At 27.3% G+C, this 25,985-nt stretch overlaps 1 protein-coding gene across 7 annotated transcripts; it reads left to right on the top strand.

Annotated features, from left to right (window-relative positions):
* The first annotated feature begins 18 nt into the window (after positions 1-18).
* On the top strand, positions 19-25,472 carry LOC112688774 (helicase domino). Of its 7 annotated transcripts, XM_025562125.1 has the most exons (39): positions 19-115; positions 181-266; positions 1,116-1,251; positions 2,754-2,913; positions 2,977-3,306; positions 3,373-3,488; positions 3,561-3,746; positions 3,808-3,948; positions 4,022-4,205; positions 4,284-4,474; positions 4,533-4,670; positions 4,794-4,881; positions 4,941-5,026; positions 5,085-5,186; positions 5,248-5,425; positions 5,489-6,125; positions 6,188-6,374; positions 6,441-6,647; positions 7,525-7,618; positions 7,674-7,727; positions 7,790-7,948; positions 8,668-8,837; positions 8,905-9,588; positions 9,654-9,850; positions 9,921-10,035; positions 10,113-10,409; positions 10,600-10,836; positions 13,821-13,865; positions 13,929-14,082; positions 14,265-14,572; positions 14,647-14,783; positions 14,925-14,997; positions 15,097-15,570; positions 15,628-15,766; positions 18,020-18,519; positions 18,598-18,717; positions 19,226-19,384; positions 19,574-19,714; positions 25,094-25,267. In XM_025562125.1, the coding sequence occupies exons 3-39, from the start codon at positions 1,174-1,176 to the stop codon at positions 25,265-25,267; spliced, it is 7,440 nt and encodes a 2,479-aa protein (XP_025417910.1). In that variant the 5' UTR covers positions 19-115; positions 181-266; positions 1,116-1,173. The 7 variants fall into 7 exon arrangements, with proteins under 7 accessions (XP_025417910.1, XP_025417916.1, XP_025417913.1 ...); XM_025562128.1 differs by having other exon boundaries at positions 43-266; positions 18,023-18,519; positions 25,094-25,472; XM_025562129.1 differs by having other exon boundaries at positions 43-266; positions 18,598-18,711; positions 25,094-25,472.
* The last annotated feature ends 513 nt before the right edge of the window (positions 25,473-25,985 follow it).

Below are 25,985 nucleotides of genomic sequence, written 5' to 3'. Positions count from 1 at the left end.
TCGATCGGCTTGTTCTGGCCGCGCCCACTAAACAGCGAATTCCCGTAGTCCACTGCCGTCAGACGCCATATTGTTGTGTATCTCTCTTTTTGAGCATTTCGTTCGGAAACGCTCGGTACAATTCTATAATTTCTGTTTTGTTATTATGAAATTAACAGTTTGTTTTGCGTCATGTTTTAGTGTTGTGCGTACAAAATGTGCGTTCGCCGTCTGAACAGACTCGTATAATGGCTTGTGACCGATGGAGGGTAATCGCTTCGATCTTGGTAAGCATCTCCCAGTCTCATCCGGCGCACACAAAATGGCCGACAAGCCAATTCCATCCGTTATTTTATTAGAAATTCGGCCACTTGGGATCAACTCAATATTATCATATATATTTGTGAAAAATTCACATTCCACCGTATTTTTTCACCAAATTACCATTTATTGAATGGGCCATACATTTTATCAATTATTAATTTATCCCGCCTATTATTTATATTTATATTTATATACTTCTGTTTTCATAACATAACCTCTAAACTTCAGATAATGTTTAATTTTGTTAATTTTTATTAAACTTTAATGAATAAATAAACTCTTTATTATTTTCCTGACAAAAAACTGAATTATTTAACTCTAGCACAAATTAAATCATACTAAATAATCCAATTATGGTACACTTAATTAGAGTTTTAATCAACATGTGCTTGTTATTGGTACAAAAAAAAATTAATGTTAAAAAATTATAATTTTTTTTTTATGAATACTTTTCTTAAATTTAACCATAATTATGAAACTGTTAAGTAATTAGTATTTCATTTACCTTATACATATATCACAGTTGCTTCTCATTAAGCATTTTCATAAATTTTGGTCATTTTAACTTAACTCTAAAAGTTAATTTACAAAAATCAATTTCTTTCACGAAAAATATGATTCTTATACTTTATATAGTCTGATTTATAGTATAATTTTGTATTTTATAAATACTTGGTTTTTTAATCTAAAAGTTTCGAATTGTAGGTACTTTTTTAACATTTATAAAAAATTATAATTTTAAAAATTATTTTTTTTTAAAAAAATGTGTAAAATGATTGTATTTAAATTAAATGATTTTGTAATTGTTTTAGAAAAACTAAATGGATAATCCAAAAGCGATTAATAGTTGTTCAGAACCTAAAATCATTTATGGCCACCGCTTCCCAACTGGGAGCTGGGACCATTGATTGTCACAAACATAATAAATATGATGGGAATGGCCATCAGGTAAATTGATTTATTTTAAATTATGATGTCAGTATATATATATAAATTATTGATTATGAACTTTTGAAATCATGTGTATCAACATTTATTTATGAATTGTTTGAGTAAAATTATTTTATGGAAGATAGGTATATTGTTTGTATAGAGTTAAAAATTAAAACATTGTACAAAAAATCAAGAAATTTTTATGTTAAGAACTTTTATTATCAATTGTTTTGTTAAAATAATTTTTTACATCAATGAAAGCATTTACTTTATTTATGTTGATTGAATCACAAATATATATAAATTTATATATTTTATTTATTTATGTATAAATTATATTAATCAATTTTAGTTGGGCAATATGTTATGGAAATTTTAATTACATTAAAATTTATTTTATAAACTTCGATTTTACCTTAATTGTTTAATGTACAGTCTGTATACTCAAGATATTATTATGTATGTTTTTTTATTTAGCTAGATTTATATAAAAAAATTAAAAACAAATTGTAATAATTTTCCAATATATAAAGTTCTTTGTTAATTTTTGTTATTATAATTGTTATTTTTATCCTCATTTTTATTGAACAAACTTCAGTTTAATTTTTTACAGTATTTATCAGATTCATAATATATATATTTTTTTTAAGAATTCTAACACACCCTTTGTATTATGACCTTCAATTTTCTCTGTTATTTTTATTGGTTTTTACGTTTTTGCTATTATGTAAATAAAATTATTTGATATAGAATGTATTTAAAATACAGTTTTATTTACTATGCCTCCTTGTTTGGTTAAAAATAGTACATAGTTTGTATAGTATATAGAATATCATTAAGGTTAATTTTTTTAAGGGTATTTAAGAACATACGTTGATCTGAATTCAGTTTTTATTTTATTTTAATCTTATCCTGTTTTTTAATAGAAAATTTATATTTTATTCGTTTAAAAAAAAAAAAAAAAAATGCGATTGATGTTAGTATTCCTTTTTTTTTTTCATTTTTGGTCAATCTATATTTTCTCAGATGTTTGGAATATAGAAAGACCATTTTTATTGGAAAATATTTTTAATATTTTAATTTATCAATTTATTCAGAACTTGACATTTTATATAATATATGGCATATATATACTGTACATTAGTGTGTGTATGTAAATACCTATATATACACTTTATTCTCCCTTAGTATTAATTATTCAATGAATACTGGTTTATGATAGTTATATAGGTTTTAGTTCCTTAGGGTATTACATAGTAATTTATTTATGCTCATCTTCAGAGTAGTGTAGAATCTTTCCTTAGTTGAAAGCCATATTTTTTCTTGACTTAATGCATTTATTTTTTGTTTTCCATAACTAGTTATTTTTTAAAGATTAATTTTTTCAAAATTTTAAATTGTATCTTAATTATTGTGCGAAGAAAAGTAGAAAGGTTTCATTATTTTTAATTCTGTTAACTCAGTTTAACTCTCTAACTTTTCTTTTCTTACTTTATTTTTTTCATTTATACTTTTAGGTGACATCTGGTGTAAAGTATATACCAAGTAATTGTGATAATCTAATTGGTGTAAATGGCTCCACTAATGATGCTGAAAACACCAGCTACAACTCGGACCATGATGATTCTGTGGATAGTCAAAATCAGCTTTCACGAAAGCGTAAATATTCAACAGAATGTAAGTTGTTTTATTTTATTTTTGAATGTGTATCAGCATTGATTTCATTTTTTTTATTCTCAGCAGCCAAAGAGTTTGAAGCTTTGGAAATGTGTACTTCAGCCAAAATTAAACGTACTTGTGAAATGGTATTTGAACAATTGGAGACTGTACGTGCAAAGCTTGCTCAATCCCAACGAGAATTGGAAGAAATACAGTCGGTGTCGAAATTTATTGATTTTCTACCTGACAAAGTTGAGCAGGTATTCAATAATCAACATAGTTGGTCTTTGGAAAATGTTAAATGTGATGACGAACCTTTATTTAATGGTGATCCATTTGCCGAACTTAAACTGTGGATGGATAAGCAAGCATCCGAATCACAGGAAACACCTGTTTCAGTTTCGGACACTAGTAAGCTTTATATTTTATAGTAAAGAAATATCTTGAGAATATTAAAAATAATAATTGTTATTTTAGAATCTAATAAATTAATTTCTCTTAATTCTCCTACTGAAGAACCTTCCAATTCCTCTCAAACATCTCGGCAGCCTAATGAAAATCAACCTGATCAAGTAGTTGAGAGAGTGAAATGGGTAAATAAGTTTATATAAAATAAATTTTTATTTTAATTTTACATGTTTTCCTTTTTTCTTCTTTTTGATTAGGAAGCCCAAATCATTCAGAAAATAAATCAGCTACAGCGTGATGGTTTATGGAGTGAAAAAAGACTGCCTAAAATTTATGAACCACCAAGAAATAAAGCACACCATGACTATCTTTTGGAAGAAATGCAGTGGCTTGCTACTGATTTTGCCCAGGAACGAAAATGGAAAAAAAAAGCTGCTAAACAAGTAATATATTTCTCTATTAATTTTAATAAAATTCTCTTTATTTTTTTTTTTTTTGAAATAGTGTGCAAAAATGGTTATGAAGCACTTTCATGAAAAAAAGATAGAAGCACAAAGAGCAGCAAAAGCATCTGAGATGCATCAAAAGAGAATAACTGGCTTCATTGCCAAAATGATTAAAACATTTTGGAGTAATGTTGAGAAGGCAAGTACTTATCACATAATTAATAATTTTTTGTTTAAATGCATATTTATTGTAACCTTTAAATTCTGTGTAGCTGCTTGTATTCAAGCAATCAACTAAATTAGAGGAACAAAGAAAAATTGCTTTAGATGAGCATTTAAATTTTATCGTCGATCAAACTGAAAAAATGTCAACATTAGTTGCTGAGAGTTTGATGAAATCTGCTAATAATTCATCCGCGATAGCGTTACAAAATTCATCCATGGCTAATTCTCTTGGTAAAACTAAGGTTTTAGTAAACATATATATACATATGTATATACATATATATTTTTCTTATTTTTTCTTTTACTTAGGTAAATTAGATCCTTGCCATTCTTCTGATGAAGATGATTCTAAAAAAACTAAAAAAGAAAATGACAATGAAGTTGATCACAAAAAAGAAATTGATTTGTTAAAAAAAGAATCTATATTGTCTATTGACGATGTTCTTGATCAATTACCTAAAGGATATCTAGAAACTAGGGCTAATAAATTAGAAGAAGAAGTAAGAATAAGTAATAGCATGATGGCTAGTTAATTAATTAATTATTTTCTTAAATAAGCACTTACCCATTGATAAAAGTGATGATGAAGATTTTGAAGCATCTAATAGTAGTTGGAGTGATGATGAAGAAACATTACAACTTGCAGAAAAAGAAGATGGACGAGTAGATCATTCAAAAGAAATTGCTGAGTTGGAGGTTATTCATTTAGTTCAATATAATTATATAGATGCTGATTGATAATATTATTAAACTTAAATTTAAATTAGTGAAATTAAAATAATTTAAATTTTATAATTTGAACTATATTGTTAATTACAGGCTGAAAATGAAATGAGCATTGAACAGCTATTGGCAAAATATAAAGTTCAGTTACCAAATAATAAAGAGTCTGATGCTGATGAAAGTAGTAAGTTTTAAATGATAACAATTATAATAAAGTAATAATATATTATTATTTTATTTTAGGTCATGATTCTGATCATAGCAAAGAAGAAAAGGGTTCTAAGGATATTGGCTTAAAATATCTGTTGCGAAAATCTCCTAATAAGATGGTGTGTTTAGGTTTGATTTGTTATTGGTAGCGTTTCCTTAACTTCATTTTCTTAATAGGTCAATGGTACGAGTGATTGTAATGCAGATAAAGAAATAAATGATGTTACAGCTTTGGCTGAAAGTATTCAACCTAAAGGAAATACATTATCTTCTACTAGTGTAAGCTTATCAGTTAAAATATAATATATTATATGTCTATTCATTAATTTTAACTACATAGGTGGTCACTAAAGTTCCATTTTTATTAAGAAATACTCTTCGTGAGTATCAACATATAGGCCTTGATTGGTTAGTTACAATGTATGAACAAAATTTGAATGGTATCTTAGCTGATGAAATGGGTCTTGGTAAAACTATTCAGACAATTGCTTTATTAGCTCATCTAGCTTGTGAAAAAGGTATGTTGAATCACTATTTTTGTATGTAAAGTGTTATTTATATGAATCATTTTGTTTTTACAGAAGATTGGGGTCCTCATTTAATTGTAGTTCCTACTTCTGTTATGCTTAACTGGGAAATGGAAATAAAAAAGTGGTGTCCGAGCTTCAAAATATTGACTTATTATGGTTCTGTTAAAGAAAGGAAAAATAAGAGAATTGGTTGGACAAAACCTAATACCTTCCATATTTGTATAACATCATACAAGTTAGTAATAACAGATCATCAAAGTTTTCGCAGAAAAAAATGGAAATATTTGATCCTCGATGAGGCCCAAAATATTAAGAATTTTAAATCTCAACGATGGCAACTCTTACTGAATTTCCAGTCTGAAAGAAGACTGCTTTTAACAGGAACACCTTTGCAAAATAATCTAATGGAATTATGGTCATTGATGCACTTTTTAATGCCAAACTTGTTTGCATCTCATCGTGAGTTTAAGGAATGGTTTTCTAACCCAGTGACTGGAATGATTGAAGGAAATGCAGAGTATAATGAAACCATTATTAAAAAATTACACAAAGTTCTAAGACCCTTTATTCTTCGAAGATTAAAGTGTGAAGTTGAAAAACAATTACCAAAAAAGTATGAGCATATTATTATGTGCAGATTATCTAAGCGCCAGCGTTATCTTTATGATGACTTCATGTCTCGAGCTAAGTATGTTTATTTATTCAGTAGATTATTTTAATTAATAATTAAATAATATTATTTTTTTTTAGAACGAAAGAAACACTTGCTAGTGGAAACATGTTAAGTGTAATTAATGTACTTATGCAACTTAGAAAGGTTTGTAATCATCCAAATATGTTTGAACCTCGTCCAACTATCTCTCCATTTCAAATGGAAGCACTTACATTCGCAGTACCTCGTTTGGTATTTAATTTGATAAAATATGACCCCATGAATGTAAGGATTATTCAAATTTTTTTTAGTTCATGACATTTTTTTTTAATATATTATTTTATTTTGTAGAAAATTGATTTAAGATCAGTAAATTTATTATTTACTCACTTAGAAGAAATAATGAGTGCATGGGCTGCTCACCGTTTAAAGCGTTACCAATTACCAGAATGTATATTTGAACAGTATGATGCTTTACCTGATACACCTATAAAACTTCCTAAAATTAAAATTAATTTTAATATGAAGTTGCCTAAAAACTTAGATATAATTTCAAAGGTACATTATGTTAAATTGTTTTTTAAATATTTTTTATTGAGATTAGATAAACAAGTCATTGTGTATTATATTATAACTACAGTTTTGCTGAAATGTTGTCTTAATGATACATTTTATAGAATGTAATATGAAATGAAAAGTATGTAAGAAACTTTGTTTACACCTCGTTTGTGAACATTATGGTTAAACTATTGGTTTATGTACTATATACATTTAATGTAATATTCATTAAGTAAATTTTAATTTTTATATACAGTAGAAACTCACTCAACTGTTACTGTCAGGACTAGGACTATGACGGTTAATCGAATGAGCGGTTAATAGAAATTTTGCAATTAATGTAAATATTTTTCAATGTGTGTATTTTCAGGGAAATATAATACATATATATACAATATATTACATCCCATTCTAAAACACTTCTTAACTAAAATTAACAATTTTAAACAAAGTAATTTGTTATTTTCTTTTTTTTTTTTTTTTTTTTTTTTGATAAGAGTTTTTATATCCACATTATTTCGTATTTTACAGTCATTAGATCTAGTTATTCATCGGTTATTGATTTAATTAAATTAAAAATATTTAAATTTGTTCATGTTGCATTTATCGCATATGTTCGATAAGAGAAAAAAATGCATACACATTATAGTTGCTGCAGTGAGTTTATTGTAATTGCCTCATTAACAATAATGATGGCAGATGACAAAAATTGACTGTTAATTGAGTTTCAACTGTATATAATATATATTAGTCTATATTATTAATAATTCATCTTTAGTTGTAAATATTTAGCAAAATTGTTGTTATTTTAGAGTGTTTTTATTCTTATTTATCATGTGTATTATTATGAATTATATTTTAACTTGAAATTTTTTAGATCAATCAATGTATTCCACGTAATAAATTAGTAAATGTGAGGCTTAAACACAATTTACCAATTGTGAAGTTTTTAGCAGAAAAAGGAATCAAAGGTAATTTTTAGAATTTTTATCGCAATTCTTTTTTCATTTTTTCATTTTTGTGTAGATTTAAAATTGAAATCTGTCGGCAGCAATATATCAAGAAGTCCAGCTTTTACAAGTATATTTTATAATTTATATACTTTGTGGTATTTTAATTCTCATGGTAATTTAAAATTGTAGATATGTTATCCTTAACTCCTAAATTTAAACAATTAAATCAATACATTCAAAATAAGAAGAGTGAACCTAATTTGTTAAATAATCGAACAAAAATTATAAACAATGTGCCAAGAAATGAATTGTTCACTTCAACTCCTAAATTTAATGGATCAAACGAAGGTCAGTTACATTGTAATCAACATTGCTATTTTATTTAATGAAATTCTATCAGTATAGTAAATGAATTGCAACTAATTAAATTAATGCTTTAATTTAATTAAGATTTTAGGTACCTAGATAAATTAATATGTGAAAATGTTTATTTTTTAAATATTCTCTATTGTAAGATAATAAGATAATGATATGCATTGTAGATCAATTTTTATTCATTTGAATATTAATTTTTGCACCAATGCTATACTATTATGCTTTCAATTACTAATTCATTACTTAATTATTTAATTAGTATATGATAAATAAAGCTGATATTTATAAATTATTTTTAACATCTATCTTTGTATAAAAATTAATTTATATTTAGAACACCTTTTCTTATTTACACTACTTAAAACGAAATGGTAAACTCAATTATTTCAAACTATGCATACATATAGAGGGGGAAAATGATATCTGAATACCATCAAGCGTGCTTCTTTGTAGGTTATTTTGTTCGTGTTCTACAAGCATGTGTGCATTATTTTTCTGCCTACCCTTGTATATTAAAATAGTATACTTAACTAATAATTCAATAGATATAAATACAATAGAAAAATAGCAAGTACAGAATTTATTTTCAAATATATTTATTATATTGCAAATTTAATAGAATTTTGTTGATAATGTTATAATGTGCCTCAGAATATTGGTAAATTTTAATTATTTCATTAATCTATTTACAGGTTATTCAAATCCTTCTACAAATCTTAATAATCATGTTGCAAATGAGGAAGACAAAAACAATAAAAATTATAATTTAACTAAGTCAAAATCTCATAATCAGCATAAACCTCAGGCCATATCTTCTGGAGTGTTGAATAAAGAATTAAGTGATGATATAATTTTTCACATAGTATGTTTTAAAGTAATTATATGTTTGAATTTTTTTTATTACTTACATATTTATATTTGTTCTATAGCCAAATTTAGAAGAAAGACGACATTTAAGAAAACAAGCAAAAATTAAAAATTTAGCGCTCATAAATAATAAAAGAATAGATGGTGCTACTAATGTTGTTTATGGACAAGACTTAAGAGATTTTATAAGATTTGATGTATTTTCTGGTCATGTTGGTTGTTCAGATTCAGTTGAAAGAAACCCTTGGTTATGGCTTGGCTCAAACAATGTTCTATCTGTTATTGCTCAATATTCTGCTCATATACAGCGTATGTCTTATATGACAGCAGTAGCTTTATCAGAATCTGTTAAATCTGTAGATAGTAGAATGAAAGAAATGCTTGATTCCTTTGAACAATTTATAGCATATGTACCAGCCGTTCAAGGAAGAACTCCAAAGACAGAATTTCAGTTTCTCCAAAATAATTCTTCGTTATTAGAAAAAAATTTAAAACCAACCTTAAATGCTCTGCATCCCATAATTTCAGCCATGAGTGTTTTATTTCCTGATCAAAGATTAATACAATACGATTGTGGTAAATTACAATCTCTCGATTATTTATTACGAGAACTAAAAGCTGGTCATCATCGAGTATTAATTTTTACTCAAATGACAAAAATGTTGGATATTTTAGAAGCATTTCTCAATTATCATGGCTATATATATTTAAGATTAGATGGTACAACTAAAGTGGAAACGAGACAGGTACATTATAAATTCATATACATAAATAAACTTAATTGTATTAAATTTGTATATTTTTATTTTAGCTTTTAATGGAAAGATTTAATGCAGACAAAAGGTATTTCTGTTTTATTTTATCAACACGGTCTGGTGGTGTAGGCATCAATTTAACTGGAGCAGATACTGTGATATTTTATGATAGTGATTGGAATCCAACAATGGATGCTCAAGCTCAAGATCGCTGTCATCGTATTGGTCAAACACGCGATGTTCATATTTACAGGTACAAATTACTAATTAATTAATTTAAAAAAAAAAAAAAAGATTCTTATGTTAAAACTCGGTTTTTATAGATTAATAAGTGAAAAAACAATTGAAGAGAATATTCTTAAAAAAGCAAACCAAAAAAGATTATTAGGTGATTTGGCAATAGAAGGTGGTAATTTTACTGCTTCTTTTTTTAAGTCTGTAAGTATCATTTTATTACCATATTCTTTTGAATTTTCATTTGATTTATATTCTATGAATTTTCATAACAATTTTAGACTACAATTCAAGACCTTTTTGAAGTTAATACTACTGATGAAAAGAGAAGTGTTCATATATTGGAGTCAGAATTTTTACATCCTCAAAATACAAGTGACGGAGACAGAAATGCCATTAATATTTTTGAATCTGCGCTTGCTGCTGCAGAAGATGAAACTGATGTTGTAGCTGCTAAAACTGCAAAAGAAGAAGCAGTTGCTGATTTAGCAGAGTTTGATGAAGCAATTCCTATAGATGATCAAACCGATGTTAAACTTAGCAAAGCTGATATGGAAGTTCAAGCATTAGAAAAACAGGTATTATAATAAAATTATTGATATTTTATATTTGTTTTAATATATCTTGTATAGTCCCTGAATATTTGAATTCATTGAAATGTGTATCATATATTTTTCATAATTGAGATAATTATACTGTAACATAATTTTATTTAGTTGTAATGAATTTATTTGTAAATACTAATGTTATTTATTTTATTTTACTTAGCTATCGTGTATTGAAAAATGGGCTATAAGACTTATGGAAAATAATGAAATGGATTGGGCTACTAAACAAGTAGCAGCTGCTGAAGCAGAATTGGAACAACAAAAACAAGAATGGAAAGTAGAACAACAGCAAGCAGCGAAATGTACTGAAGAAAGAATGAAACAGAAGCGTAAGCTTCCAGATTCTGATGATGGGGAAGATGATGGCGAGGATTTGACTTTCATCAATAAATTTCAGGTTAACAAACGTAATAGTATTACATCTAAAATCATAGGTAGAACTAAGAAAAAAGATAAACATGCTGTTAATAAGAATACTGAAAAATGGCACATAGACGACAAAGCAAGAAAGAAAAGCAGTTATGGTCTTAGACCTCAGCGTTTATAAACTACACTATTTTTAGATTTAATGTTTTTAACTTGTTTTTTTCTCTCCCAATAGAGAAGTTTTTTATATTTACAAATTATGGTTAATTAACAGAGGACAAGTTAATTTTAATTTTTGTAATCAACTGTACATTTTTATATAAAATTATAAAATATATTTAATTTCATGTGTTATGGTTGTTTTTCTTTTATGTTTCTTGATAGCTTCTCCACAAGGTTGGGCTCTGTTTTGGTGTCCCTCATTAGAAGCAAACTCTTCTCTAGCTCTCGCAGTGCGTTGATTTAGAATTCTTGATTTACTTTTAAGTTTTACAACATTTTTCATGTTGATATTCATGATTTACAAAATATTTTTTGTTATAAAATTATATTTTCACCATACTTGGAAAACTTGAGCCGATCGTTTTTTTTGTTTGGTCTGGCATAGAGGTTGTCACCAAAACACAAGCCCCTCCTTGCCAGTCCAAACAGGACTGGCAAAAGAGACTATCCGAAACAAAAAAAAGAAAAACATCGTATCGCACAGAGAGCAAGAGAAGATGACTTCTGATGATATGATGATGCTGACAACAATTATTGAATGAAAGGTAATGAATTATTTAAAAAACTAATTTTGTGGATAAAACTATTGATACATTAATATTAGGTTAAAAATATATTATTATCAAAATCCTATTTGCTTTTTAAAAAAAAATTTCTAGATGCATTGCATTTTGTTTATCAGATTTTCCTAATATATACCTGTTAAAAAAAAACATGTTTTTCTTGAGTTTGTATACAAAGTGTTAAATAGTTATGAAAACAAAATATTTCGAACATGTCTTCATGTATTTCAATAGATTTTCTTTTTTTTTGCAAATATGTCTTAGTTAATATTAATGTTTTTTAACAATTTAATTATTTAGCTATAGTCTAAAATATAATATAAATAGTTCCCATTCCTCATATACATAATCTCATTCACCAAATGATTGATAAATTGAATAAAACTATTATCTTATATGTATTGATGAATAAAGAACTAATTATTTTCAGCTACACTGAGTGCAATACTGGGACTGAACTTAATAAATCTAAATTCTTAAAAAAAAAAAAATTTATATATGATTAATATGAATTGAAAAGGGATGGTGTTTAAACATTATTCTACTCATACATGGGGGAAAACTTGCTAAGGATTTTATGTAATAGATTCTTTATCACAAAAAAAAACTGAAAAAAAATGTTTTTATTATGGAACTAAATATATGTATATATATATTTTAAAATTTAAAATTGCATAACTAATAACAAATACTGTAGTTGGAAAATTATTCTTTGTTGATTTATTATTTTAATTGATGGTATAAAAGTATATTATATCAACCTAAAATATTTAATTATGACAGTCATCATCAATCATTAGAAGTCCATTCCTTGTACTTCTCTTTATCATATTTTACTATTTAAAATACATGAATAATGTGTTTCTTTAATAGTACAAATATGAAAAAAAAATAAACTGAAAACTTTTTTTTGTGTTGCGGTTACTCAAGGCTTCACCACACCAATATATCTTTTTATTTAAAGGTAGGTTGATTTGTTACTATACTGCTGGAGTAGGTCAACTGAGCATGGTGCAATATAATTCTACAACGACTCAAATATTGAACCAATTGTGTATTATTCTACACTAGCCCCTAAAAAAATGAGTGAATGTACTATTTTACAAATATGCATTTATGTTGGACCAATGTTTTATTTCAATATACTGTTATCAGAAAGAATTGTCTATTATATATTTATCTATTTGGTTCTAGAAATTATTTATTTTTGCTTTTTTAAAGATTGATCAATTTTAAACTGGGTATAACATTACTAAGGCAATGTTTTAATTTGTCAAATTTATAATTATTAATTTTTTTTTTTTTTTTTTACTTACATAAATTATATTATTTTATTCTTCAACAGTTCAAACTAGTATTGAAATTTATTTGATATAAAGGATAGTGTTAGGTTTATGATTTAGACTTTATTTAGGTTGAAAATTTCTAGAATATAAATATTTTATGATTATTATTAAATTAAATTTAAATGATATATTTGTTAATAGCATATATTTTTTAAAGAACTTGGTATAATATAGAAAATTAAGGTACTATTTTAAATTGGTATCCAATATATTTATTTTATTTCATATTAGATTGAAGGATTATTTTACTTAAAAGAAAAGAAAAACTACAAATATCTATTAAGTTAATCATTAAATATTTTATTTACTGATTTATTCTTTTTATTAAATGTTTAACAGTACCAACAATTGTCAATATTTCATAGTATAGAAATTAATATATTTATTAACAATTTATAGCGTTTAAAATACTTTATAAGAAAATAAATTATTTTAATTAAGGAATTTCAAATAATGGTTATAAATTAATTAGAGACAACAGAAAAAAGCATTTCAAATCCATTCTTGATAAATTAAAAAATGTATTTTCATTTATGCATAAGCATATCAAAATTTTTACTGTTATATTGTAAAATATTATTTATTTTGACATGTTCGTTCATTAATAACTAATAAAATTAATTCATAGAATCTAAAATTATGAATATATTCTATGAGTCAAACTAATAAATTTTCTACTATTTCTAATTTATATAATGTTAAATATTGTATTACAATTTAGTAACTTAAAAGTAATTTGTGTCAAATTATATAATGGTTTAGTTTGCAAATTAATTTTTTTTTTTTTGTACTTAAATTATTTCAATTATAATAAAACATTTGAAAGGTAAAATTTATACATTTGAGCTTTTAAAGTCATATTTAAGTATTATTTTTAATTACAGATTGTTTACCCTAATCTCGGCTCCAAAAAATCTGATGTACCAAAGGTTAGTTGATTTCTTTATAATTATGTATGTAAAAATGTGTAATCGTTTTAATGAATTTTTAAGCATTTAATTATTGGACCATGGTCAGGAGAAACTGAGTTCTATCATGATCCATTATACTTCAATCAGTATTCTAATATACCAATGACAGAAGCTCAACTACCTCCTTTGCCATCTGCTCGAAAACGCCCAAGGACTGATGCCACATTTATAAACAGTATGTTATTATAACTTAACATTCTATTTTGACAGTTTGAGTTAATTATTATTGCTATTCTGAGTTTTTTTTTTTTTAATTTGATTATTGATCAAGCATGTCATATTCATGCTTTATTGGTTTATTGGTTGCTATCAGTAACTTATCATTAATTTTAAATAAATTATATAATTTTTTTGTAGATCGATCATGTTTACCTGGTTCATTATCCTCTAGTACTAAATCAATGTATGGAACACGTGATAATAGTGCTGGTGAATGGAGAATCAATGAAAATATTTTTCCACATTTGCCTCGATCAATGTTTGATCGAGCCTCTGGCGCATTACTTAAAATGCGTAATGATATACGTATTCAGCGATACCGAGGTATTAATAGACCAATGACAATGACATTGGCTAGTTTGAAACCACCTTTACCAGCTAGACCTGTTCCAGAACCGCCTCATGTACCAGATTGGCTCATACATGAAGACTATGCACTTTTGCAAGTAAGTTATTACATTTATTAGTGTTGTTGTTTTAAATATTTTTATTAATATCCTTATTATAATTTTAAATTTAGGCTGTACAAAGAGTACAAGAAATGACATTAAATTTAGTGATATTATGTCCAGCTCATACACCTAACTGGGATTTAGTATCTGAGCTAGTTAATATGATGTCTCGTGTTTATAGATCTCCCAAACAATGTAAAAACAGGTGAAAGAAAATTTTTTGAATTATTGAAAAAAATTAATTAAATATTGTGTTGTATTTGTAAATATTTTAATTAATATATACTTAATAATACATTATTACATAAAAGCCTATGATTAAAAATTCCTTATTTATTATTTAAAGGTATGAGTCAGTGATAGTAGCTCGAGAAGAAGGCCGTATGTTACAGGAACAATTACTCAAAAAACAGAAAAAAGTATATTATTTGTATTACTTACAGTATAATTATTATTAATATTGGTTTTTTTTTACTCAAAATAAAAATTCTAAAATGCTTAAACTTTAAATGTTTTAGAAAATGAATCGAGGATTACGTACATCACAAATATATACAACAGATGAAAATCGTACATATACTCAGTTACTTATTACTCGTTTTAATGGATTATTATCAGTAGCTGCTAAACGACAACCTTTGTGCCGAACAAATAGTCAATCTGTACCTAGCCAATCAGCTAATACTCCTTTAATTCCAAATGCAAGCCATATTGCAATATTAAAGGAAAATTATGATGTAGACTATAATGTACCTTTGGGTCCAATGCAAGTAATTAGTCGTCGTACTGATCGTATGATCCGTGAAAAACAACAGCAACAACAACTAGTTGAACCTGCAACATTAAGAGTACAACAGCCACCACCAACTGTAAAATCTATTCAGCTTCCAAATACCTTGCCACCAACTCAAACTGCCAGTCCAACACCAGTTCGACCTTCACCTACAACCCAACATCGTATTATTATGAGTTCATCTTCTTCTATTGTCCAAGTAATAAATTTAATTTTTTAATTTTTTCCCATCTGATTTCAATAAACTTTTTTTTAGGAACCAAATGTGCAAAATATACCACAAGCTAGTCCTAAAGTGGTTCCGATGTCAGTACATTACTCCGCTGCTGTTCAACGGGCATTAAATTTCACCCAAGCTTCCATTGTTACTCAAGCTTCATCAACAACTGGAAAAGGTATTTCAATATTTATCTATAATTTCTAAATTGGTGATTATTTAAATTATCATCTACTCAGAGACTAATAATTTATATAATAACTAACAGTTAAACTATATTGCATAGAATATATGAGGTGTAAATGACAAAAGTTGTGTAATTTTATGACCTTAATTCAAATTTTGCTAAACATGTTTTAGAAAATAATCATAATTTATATTTTGATATCAATATAGTCTTAGAAATATTTAATACCTAAAATAACATTTACATTAATTCAGTTTTAGAAGAGTTACACATACATAATTAAATAAAAAATAATTATTTTAATAAAAAAGCTATCTTGAAATCTCATATTATGGTCCTCAAAAAAAAATGCCTGAACAAAAGCCTCAATGTAATTAAAACATTAAGTCACTATGAATGTGGTGGTGAAGGTACTATATTATTAAAGGTATATAGATCGCTAGTAAAATCTAAACTCGATTATGGTTCAATTTATTATGGAAACACAGATTCGAAAATGTTAATAATTGTAGATACAATCCATAATGCAGGACTGAGATTTTCAATTGGCACATTCAAAAGCCGCCCGATAATCAGTTTGTTATCTTTGATGGGAGAACCCCCACTTCAGCTTCGTAGAACTAAATTATCACTTAATTATATAGTTTGTATCATATCTACACCTGATAATTCAACCATACACCTTTCAAATAAAAATCGTTTTTGCAATATATATGATTACATTTCTAGACTAAGAAAACCATTAGGGCTAAGACTACAGAAAGGGTTCATGAATATCAATATTTCAATGGGAAAACAGCCAGATACCTTTGTGGAAACAACCAAATTACATAGCTTAACAGAACACTTGAAAAAAATAACACCGAATATTATTTGTAACAATTTATTTAATAAACTAATACACAGTTCAAATAACAATAGTAAGATCTATACTGATGCATCTAAAACACTGAAATGAATATAGGACTTGCAGAAGTCCACCTTAATGTAACTATTCAAACTTAATAATTTAAGCAGTATTTTTATAGCCGAATACCTAGCGCTATATAAAGGAACCCATTAAGCTCTAGAAATCAATAATACAAAAATAGATGTATGTTTTCCGACTCATTCAGTATCTTAACTAATCTGCAATCAAAAATACTAACTGAGCCATTAGCTCTTAAAATGAGTAACCTTCTTTCCTCATCAAAATAATACATTAGTTTCATTTGGACCCCCAGGTCATTGCAACATAAAAGAAAATAAAAAGGCAAATACATCAACAACAAATGCATTAATATCACAATATCCCGCCAGTGAAATAATTACTTTTTCATCACTTGTTGACATAAAAAGGAATATAAACAAATATTGCATTGATTTGTGGAACACAAAATAATATATGATCACGGAAAATAAGAGAAATTAAGCACTCTGTAGAATTCTGGCCGCATTATACTGATCTAAACAGAAAGAATGAGGTAATTCTTAATCGACTTAGAATTGGCCACACAAAATTCATACATGGACACCTTATGGCAAAAACAGAACCACCACCCCTATGCCCAACATGCAATGAAAACTATTCCATCAAACACATTGTCCACTGCCCAAACTTCAATGAAGGTAGGAAAGACTTCACCATCCCAGACAACATGTACGAAGCAATTGATCCATTTTCTAACTATCAAAACATAATTTTATATCTAAAAAAAAATTGAATTGTCAATGACATATAATAATGTTAAAACTATGAAGTTGATGCTTTATGAAAAAAAAAATTATTTTATAATATTTTAAGTATACAAACCAATTTTAAAAATATGTTATAACAATATATTTTAGATAATAAATAATAAGAACCGAAGTAGTTATATTTCTTAATATATCTATGTCTAATAACAACTCATTTTAAATAACTTATCCTATTAAAAAAAATTATTTCTATGTAAAACAACTAATTTTCCCATTGTACTTCTTTTATTTTTTTTTTATTCAATTGCAATTTTATTTACTTACATCTAATATATATATATATGTAATGATGAATTTTTAATTTAAAACCTGTCATACATTGAAAATGTAATAATATTCAAGGATAAGCTTTTTTAATTAATTATATTATTTCTTTGTCTAAAATATTTGTTTATTTCTTTGTATATTTTATGTATTGACTATAAAGAATATAATTTATATGTTTGTATTTTAAAATATTATTTTCTCATTCATTTAATTCCATTCATTAATAATTTTCTTTTTCAGTAGTTACTACTATGAACAAAGCTATTACTCAATCTCAGATTCAAATGTATCGCCAACAGCAACAAAATATAGCTAGACAGCAACAAGTCAAAATGGTTAGTGCACGAGCAACTAAAACTTCTACTGCCAACATCATACCCGTCCAAACATCTCAAACACCAACTACAGTTAATGTCCGACCCAAAAATACAATTAATACTAGGAATATAACTGACACCGATGTAACAAATTTCATTAAAAGGCATCAGTTATTACAACAAAAACAAGCACAAGTTGTTACTGCGCAATCATCTATCTCATCGGCTGGACCGTCAATAGTTAAAACATCTGTGCAAAGTCTGATGCTTTCAGCTGGAGGCAAAAATACAATTAGTGTTACTACAGCTACTAAAAATATAAATCCACAACAACAACAATTTAGACAACTTACACTTCAACAGCCAATGTTAGCCCATCGAAAAATGCCCACTCAAAAAGTTACTCAATTAGGTCAAGTTGTGGTAAGAAGATATTGTTTTCATTAACTAAAAATTAATTTTATGATTATTTATGATATTTACTTATTATATTTATGATAGGTGTCTGGTAAGACAGGTGTTCCAACACAACTGATTGTTCAGTCTAAAGGAGTACCTGGTACTATGACTATGCAGCAATTGCAAACTATGATGAAAAATCAAAATATCCAAAATGTTAGTGTAAGTATTTAGATTTAATATTTTACTTGTTTATAGCATTTTATTTTTATCTTTAGCACAGAAATTAAATATATATGTAAAACCAAATTAAGATTTTCTTTTATGTAGTATGTGATGTTTTTATATATAATTCTCTAGCAATTTTTTCTTATTCCCTTGAAATATTCAGATTTATATTATCTTATGAATAACTTAACCAAAATATAATTTTTAACCTAGTTAGAGGTTAAGAATTATGACACTAAATTGTTTCCCAGGAAAATTATTTTTTAGTTTTATGATATTTTATATTTATATTACACTTGGAAACTTTATCTTGCCATTTTTTTTTTCTCAAGTTACAATTACTTTATGAACCTATTATAAACTCTTAATATTGCATTAATAATATTTTTTAGAAATCAGTTGTTTTTATTGAGTATTAAGTCATATTTTAAAATTTTTTTGCCCATGCATTAGTCAAAATAATTGTGTATTCAAATGAATATTTAACTATACATTACTCTAGGTTTCTGGTGCAAATATAACTGCAATGCAATCAAATTCTAGCAGTGGTCAAGTTATATCTCATGTTATTGCCAAAAATCAAGGACAGTCTTCAAGTATTGGATTAACCAGAGTTTTACCTGTAGTTACAACTCAAACTTCATTAAAACAGGCAATCCAGGTATATTTATTTTTGTGTTATAAATCTAAGTTTTAGATTGATTAAATAGTCCTAATATTAGTATATCTATTTTAAGGAATTCACTGATTAGTGTTAGTACATTTAATTATGTTAATAATGTAAATAACAATATAATATTTTATTATACATATGTATTATATTACATTAATTTCCCTATATGAATTGTAGGTGGTGAATCCAGTTCAAACATTAAGGACTGCGTCTGGTGTTGGAATTGAAACAGCGCGTTCAACATTACAACCATGTTCTTTAAGTAATGTTTTCAAAACTACTGGTAACCAAGGTCATTCTTCTAATATATTATCTCAGGTGAGTCCTAGTTTTTTACATGTGTTATCTTATTCTACATTATTGTTACTAAATCATAATATAATATAATTTAATAATTATATTGATGGTAATTCCTAAGACTAAAAAAATGTCTTAAATTAATGAAATTTTAATTTTAGTTATAACAATAATATATAATGGACTTTTTGCTAATTGCATACTTAACCTCATTTAAAGCTTATTAGTTTTGTAGATTAATACATTTTCTATTATACTAAAACATTTAAAAGAATTTAGGCTTATACATTTTCAATAGTACTAAAACATTTAAGTAAATATTTTAATGGCCCAAAATAAAATAATAGGAAAAATCGAGAGGGACTGAAGGAGGTTATGGATAGATTGATTATTCTTCATCCCTGTTAAAGGGATGGTATTGGGAGTTAGAAAAGTGAGAATAGATCAATGTTACTGTAGTTTTGGAAGCTAAATACAATTTATTTGATTCATTGTTGCTCTTTGGATGTCGATGAACTGGACATTTATGACTTATAACTTTTATAATATTTATAATTATTAGAATAGAGCAAAATTGAAATTTAGTAAAAAGATAGGATTTGGACTATTTTTGACACTTGCACAGCATTTGTATTTGGATATTATAATGAAATTTGCTAAATCTGTGTACATATTAGAGCCCTGCACAGGCCAGACTGGCCCGTCTTAACCCTGCCCAGAACCAGACATAGACTTTAGGGCTGGGTATGCACGGAGTGTAAGTTATCTTGGACAAGCCCGCCTTATGTGCTCATATTTCCATTACGACACAGGCTCATAATTATCTAAGGCAGCGTTTCTCAACCAGTGGGTCGCGAACACCTTGACTTGGGGTCGTGTAGGTCAAAAATAATAAAATGTTAATTTACAAAATGTACCTTTTTATTTAAATATTTAAGACTTTTTATTGAAAAAAAAAATTAAAATAATAATAATAATAAAATTATCCCGATAAGGATGTAAATAAAAAATTAATAAAAAACACAATAAAATAAATAATTGGTGTGATCTTTGAATTTGTTTTACATTTAAAAGTTGCTTAATTTGTGGTTCAACATCTGAAACACATAAAAATAAATTATTTTCTAGTGATAACAAACGATTTCTGTACTTGGTTTTTATTACAATCACGGATGAGAATTCTTTTACGCATAAATAAGAAGTAGCGAACGGAATCAACATTTTCAATGCCTGTTACCAAACTTTCATATTAAATTTTCCAGACAATCTATAACTTATTTAAATCTTGAGATGCAAATTGTAGCTGTAATGTTGTATCAGCTGATAATTCTATCGGTTGTGAGCATACATAATAAATTAATTCATTTATTATCTATGGTTGTAAGTCTCAACTGGTAATTTGGCAACTGCAACAATATTTTCATCAAATGGATTAAGAATCCATCTATTTGAGAAATCATTGTCGTTACATTAGAAATATGCGAGTAATTGAATTTTCAATTCTCTTAAATGTGTTTTCATGGTATCCAAAACACGATCAAGAATAGGACTTTTTAAGTTACATTTTTTTCAATGTAATTTGATGTTAAATCAAATGCATCAAAATTTCGTTTTTCGAAACGAATGATCCAAATACCAAGTTTTCTGACAAAAGCATTAACTTTATTTGACATTATTAGAATGTTCTTTCACGGCCTTGTAAGCTTATATTCAAGTTATTCAAATGTGAAAATATATCACTCAAATAAGCCAAAGTAATGTCTCATTATCTTGGAAAAAAGTTAAAAATGTACTATTTCGAGCAATCGTGTGCGGCTTTGATTCCCTAGCTACCCTAAGTGCTACTAAACATGATGTTTCTAGTGTTGCAGAGTTATTCTGACTTGATTTAAGAATACAAGTTTGTTGATTTTTTAAAAAAAAAAAAGTGATTTACGCTCAAAAAAATCAATTTGTTCTTTTTACAAAAAGTGGGTGATTTGTTTCCAGATGTTGAATTTAATTTTGAAGATTTCATACTTTCTCGAGATAGAATTTGAATGCAAACAACACATTGCGGCTTATTATCAAGTGAAATAAACCCATACTTAAAATACTCATTGTTATATGACTTAAATTTTTTTTTCGCTGGTTCAACAGATGTAGACGGAGCATTACGTTTTGTTATATATTTATCCATAATTATTAATTCAAATTACACAAAACTAAAAAGGCGCATTAAAAACCATCTTAATAACGCAATATCACATGAGTTTAACAACACGAGCGACGCGCAATTGTCATCGATAAATTAATCATATCATAATACACTAAAATAATATTAATAATAACAATAATAAGCAGTCGATTAAATGTAGATATCTCATCAATAAAACGGGCACTACTCCACTAATGAAAATTCCTAACAAGCCAATACATAACATTCAAACTTGATAAACTTAAGTTACTAGATATGGTATTTATAAATTGATATTTAAAATTTTATATTTCGTTTGATTAGTGATAGGATATTTTTACTGTTCAAATTTTTATCTAATATAGATGGAGGGGGGGGAGTCGCGAAGTGATTGATCATATTTTATACCTATTTTGAGGGTCGCGACACTAAAAAAGTTGAGAAACGATGATCTAAGGTATAATATTATCTAATCTAAGTCTCCTAACACATTAGGCAGCCAATACCACACTACTTATTGGAGCTCACTAGGCTGCCCCAGCCAGTAGAACTTAAATGACTACATGGCAACCAACTGGCTGCTCACAGCTAGAGCAAAACAACGTGAATGTGTATGGCTGCCATCAGTAGGGTTAGCAAAATTTGTGTTGACTTCAGTATATCGAAAAGATTAATGTCAATATATAGATATTTATCAAAAAAAATATTTTAGTTTCATTATTGAACTATTAATAGCGTTTATGTAGTAAAAAACCAGGAATTCTAAACTTGGATTTTTATCCATCTCACACCGGAGAATTTAACTGTAATGTAACCGTAATTAAATGACACCCGGTTTCCAAGCGAGAAAGGTGAGATTAAAGTTGGATAGAGGCAATAATTGTGTTTGTATGGGTTGAAAGGATTGCTTTTGTGTGTGATGTATTCGGCAGCAAACGTGTTACTCCTAACACTTCTCCAAGTGGGTTGATCAGCTATGAAGATATTGAAAAGGACAGGACCTGTTATTGCTCCTTGAGGAACTCCGGCTTCAATAGGGGAAATAGAAGAGAGACTTGAGCGGTACCGAACAGCGAATTGACAGTTTTTGAAATAAGATTTAAAAAATAGGTAAAAAACAGATGGGAGGATTTTTTATTGTTAGGAATAATTTTTGAGTTATTTATGATAAGACTAATTCTTTTGAGCACTAGTTTTTCAAGTACCTTTGAGAAATATGGAAGAAGACTTTTAGGTCTGTACAATAAAGGATTGTTGAGAGGTTTCAACAGGTTTAGGAATGACTATTATGATTGAGAACTTCCACTGAAGCGGAAAGTAGGATTATCAAACAATTGTATTAATAATGTACTTGCGGAGTGTTAAAGTTTTCCTTGGGTGGCTTTTGGCTACTTCGTAGGTTTTAAGATCGAAGCCAGGCTCCTTCTTTGTAGGGAATGTGTCAATGCAATGTTGATTTTCAGCAGGAGAGAATGCTTAGGAGGTAGAGTCATTAGCAAGGGGAAATAAAAAAAAAAATTCAATTTCGTTGGAAAAAGCTGGGTTGTTTATATTACCATGAGGCTTACAGACTTCAGCTAGATGTGTTTTTTTAAAGAGATCAGCTTTTACTGGGTTATTAATGGCCAAGATGTTGTTGGGTCATTTTAAAGGAGGGTAAGAAGGTTTTTCTTAAAAGGCTTTTTTTTTTTTTTGTGGCTTTCCAGATTGAATCATCTTTGAAAGATAGTGAAGCTATATAGTAAGTGAATATTTCTGTAGTTTGACAGCAATTTTTTTAAATGTGTAGTTAGGGAGTTTAGACGATTTTTTTTTCTAAGGGATATTCAGTACTTTGCCATTGAGTACTAGCACAGTGTTTTTTCGTTAATTAAATTTCGTATATGAATAAGAATGTTTATAGAAGGAGGAATGGGTTGTGATATTGGAGTAGAGTTCCACATAGTTCTTTGTATCGAATGGATTAATTTGGTAATAGTGTCTTAGAGATGTTCCAGGTATTTAAATTTTATAATAAGATTAGTATCATTAGAAAGTTGAGAATGGAATGCGTCCCAGTCGGTGTTTTTGTATTTTAGTGAAGGTTTCAGTGATTGAATTGGTGGTGAGGTATTTAAGGTGAGGAGGACAGCTGTATGATCAGAATAAATGGAGTTAAAATTTTTAGTGTTTTGGTAGATATTGTTTGGAGCATTGTAGATGAAGATATTGAGGATGTCAGTTTATGATAACGTTTAGTTGGAGAAGAGGGCAAATAAGTTGGGGGGTGAACATTGTGTCGTTTAGAGGAGATGATTTGTAGAAGAGTGTTACTACGAGGGTTGCTGCTACAACAGCCTCAGTAATTTGCGTTGATGATGCCACCAACTATGAAATTATGATCTAGGTAATTAAAAAATGTTTTAAATTGATTAGGTGTTCTACTATGTCTTGAGCAACAATAAGCAGCGGCTATTGTGAGGGGAATATGATTTATCGTCATAGCGTAGGCTTGTTAATAGTTTTTTTTGTAAATAGAGATACGATTGAAATGGTTTGAGATAGTGGATATATGTGCAGATTAAGATTGCAGAGCCTGAGCTGTGCCATCAGAGTGGTTAGAAGTAATAACTTGGTAACCAGTGATGTTTATTCTTGAGTTATTTGTTAATTGAGATCCCATAATAAGAGCTATGCCAATTATTTTTTCATGTAATATTGCAATTTGTTCGTTGGTATGGTTTAGAATACCGTTACAATTCCAAAGGAGGACTAAGGAGAGAGTTATTGGTGTGATTATTTATCATTGTTATTTTTAACTAGCTGTATGACGACTGTAGTAAGCAGTGATAGAAGAGGGGTTATTAAAGCTTTAATGTCCGTTATGAAGGCAATAAGAATGGAGTTTATATCAATGGAGTCAGCAAGGGGAGAAGTCGAGGTATTTGGTTTGGCACCAAATGTGGCTTGAGAGTAGAATATATGAGATTTCGTACGATTTTTTTTTTTTTTTTTTGTAAACATATTTGTTGCTAGTTGATAGGTTATGAGGTGACTTGCTGTATAGTTATGTATCTAATTATCTTCATTGGTGATAGTGAGAGCAAATTTAATTGTCATTAATATAAATGTAAAATCATTTAAAGTTTTTTTAAACATAAATTCTATTGGTATACTATTATTAACTCAAGTTACTTTTGATAAATTGTTACTCTAAATACTTAGTAATTAAATTACATTTTTAGGTTGTATTTCAACAAGGTCAGCAAATGTCTGTTCGTCAAGGTCAATTAAGAGTACAAACCTCATCAGGCCAGGCAGGTTCAATAGTTGCCGTATCTATGGCTCCTCAGCAACAACAACCAACTGTTTTGACAATACCTTCTTCACCCAATTCTCATACTCCACGCACAACGTAAATGACAAACATTTAATACGAATTTGGAAAAATATTTTTATTTTATTTGAGTTTGGTTCATAAAACCTACTGTTTTATTTTATTTTTTACCATTAACAGACTAATCATTAGCATTTTTTTGTTCTTTATAAAAATTGTTTCAAAATAAATTATTGATTTCAATTGTATGTAAAAGAATAACACATTTAACTATTTATGGTTTTAATTTATATTTTTATTTATTTGTAGATCACTTTGATATGTATTAAATAAATTTTGTTAAATTTCTACATACAATTTCAAAAATGTCTTACATATTCTTTATATATTATATATTACATAAAAATCTGTAATAATATTAGATATAGGCTGTTACCATTATTGACATAATTAATAGCTGACATAAAGAACTTAAAAATAAATAAATAATTTTAAATAGTTTTAAGATACTATTACATTTTGATGGTCTTTCTATGGTTTTTCATAAAAAAAAAGAAAGTTCACTCTAGGAATCGTTTCAAGTGAAGTTGTGACTGTTACGCTTATTTTTTTTTCCTTCATAGAAAATACTCTGTATAAATTTAATAATAAATATATTGAGGTGCAATTATTTATAAATGTATTTGTATCATTTGAAAATTATGAGTAAACATGAAAATGAATGTATGTATATATAATTTTTATTGCACCAAAATGAATGTTGTACAATTTTAAGGTCTTGTATAGAATTTTGTTGTATA

Source organism: Sipha flava, unplaced genomic scaffold (assembly GCF_003268045.1).
Source record: "Sipha flava isolate LNK unplaced genomic scaffold, YSA_version1 40299_pilon_pilon, whole genome shotgun sequence".
Classification (NCBI taxonomy): domain Eukaryota; kingdom Metazoa; phylum Arthropoda; class Insecta; order Hemiptera; family Aphididae; genus Sipha; species Sipha flava.
Note: the sequence above shows the minus strand (reverse complement) of the source record. Positions and strands in the feature narration are given on the sequence as shown.

Excerpts from the sequence above, each read along its gene's own strand:
- LOC112688774 (XM_025562126.1), top strand. The coding sequence starts at position 1,174 with ATGGCCACCGCTTCCCAACTGGGAGCTGGGACCATTGATTGTCACAAA. Across the intron at positions 3,747-3,807 it reads AAAAAAAAGCTGCTAAACAA|TGTGCAAAAATGGTTATGAA; the intron begins GTAATATATTTC and ends TTTTTGAAATAG. Across the intron at positions 6,375-6,440 it reads TAAAATATGACCCCATGAAT|AAAATTGATTTAAGATCAGT; the intron begins GTAAGGATTATT and ends TTTATTTTGTAG.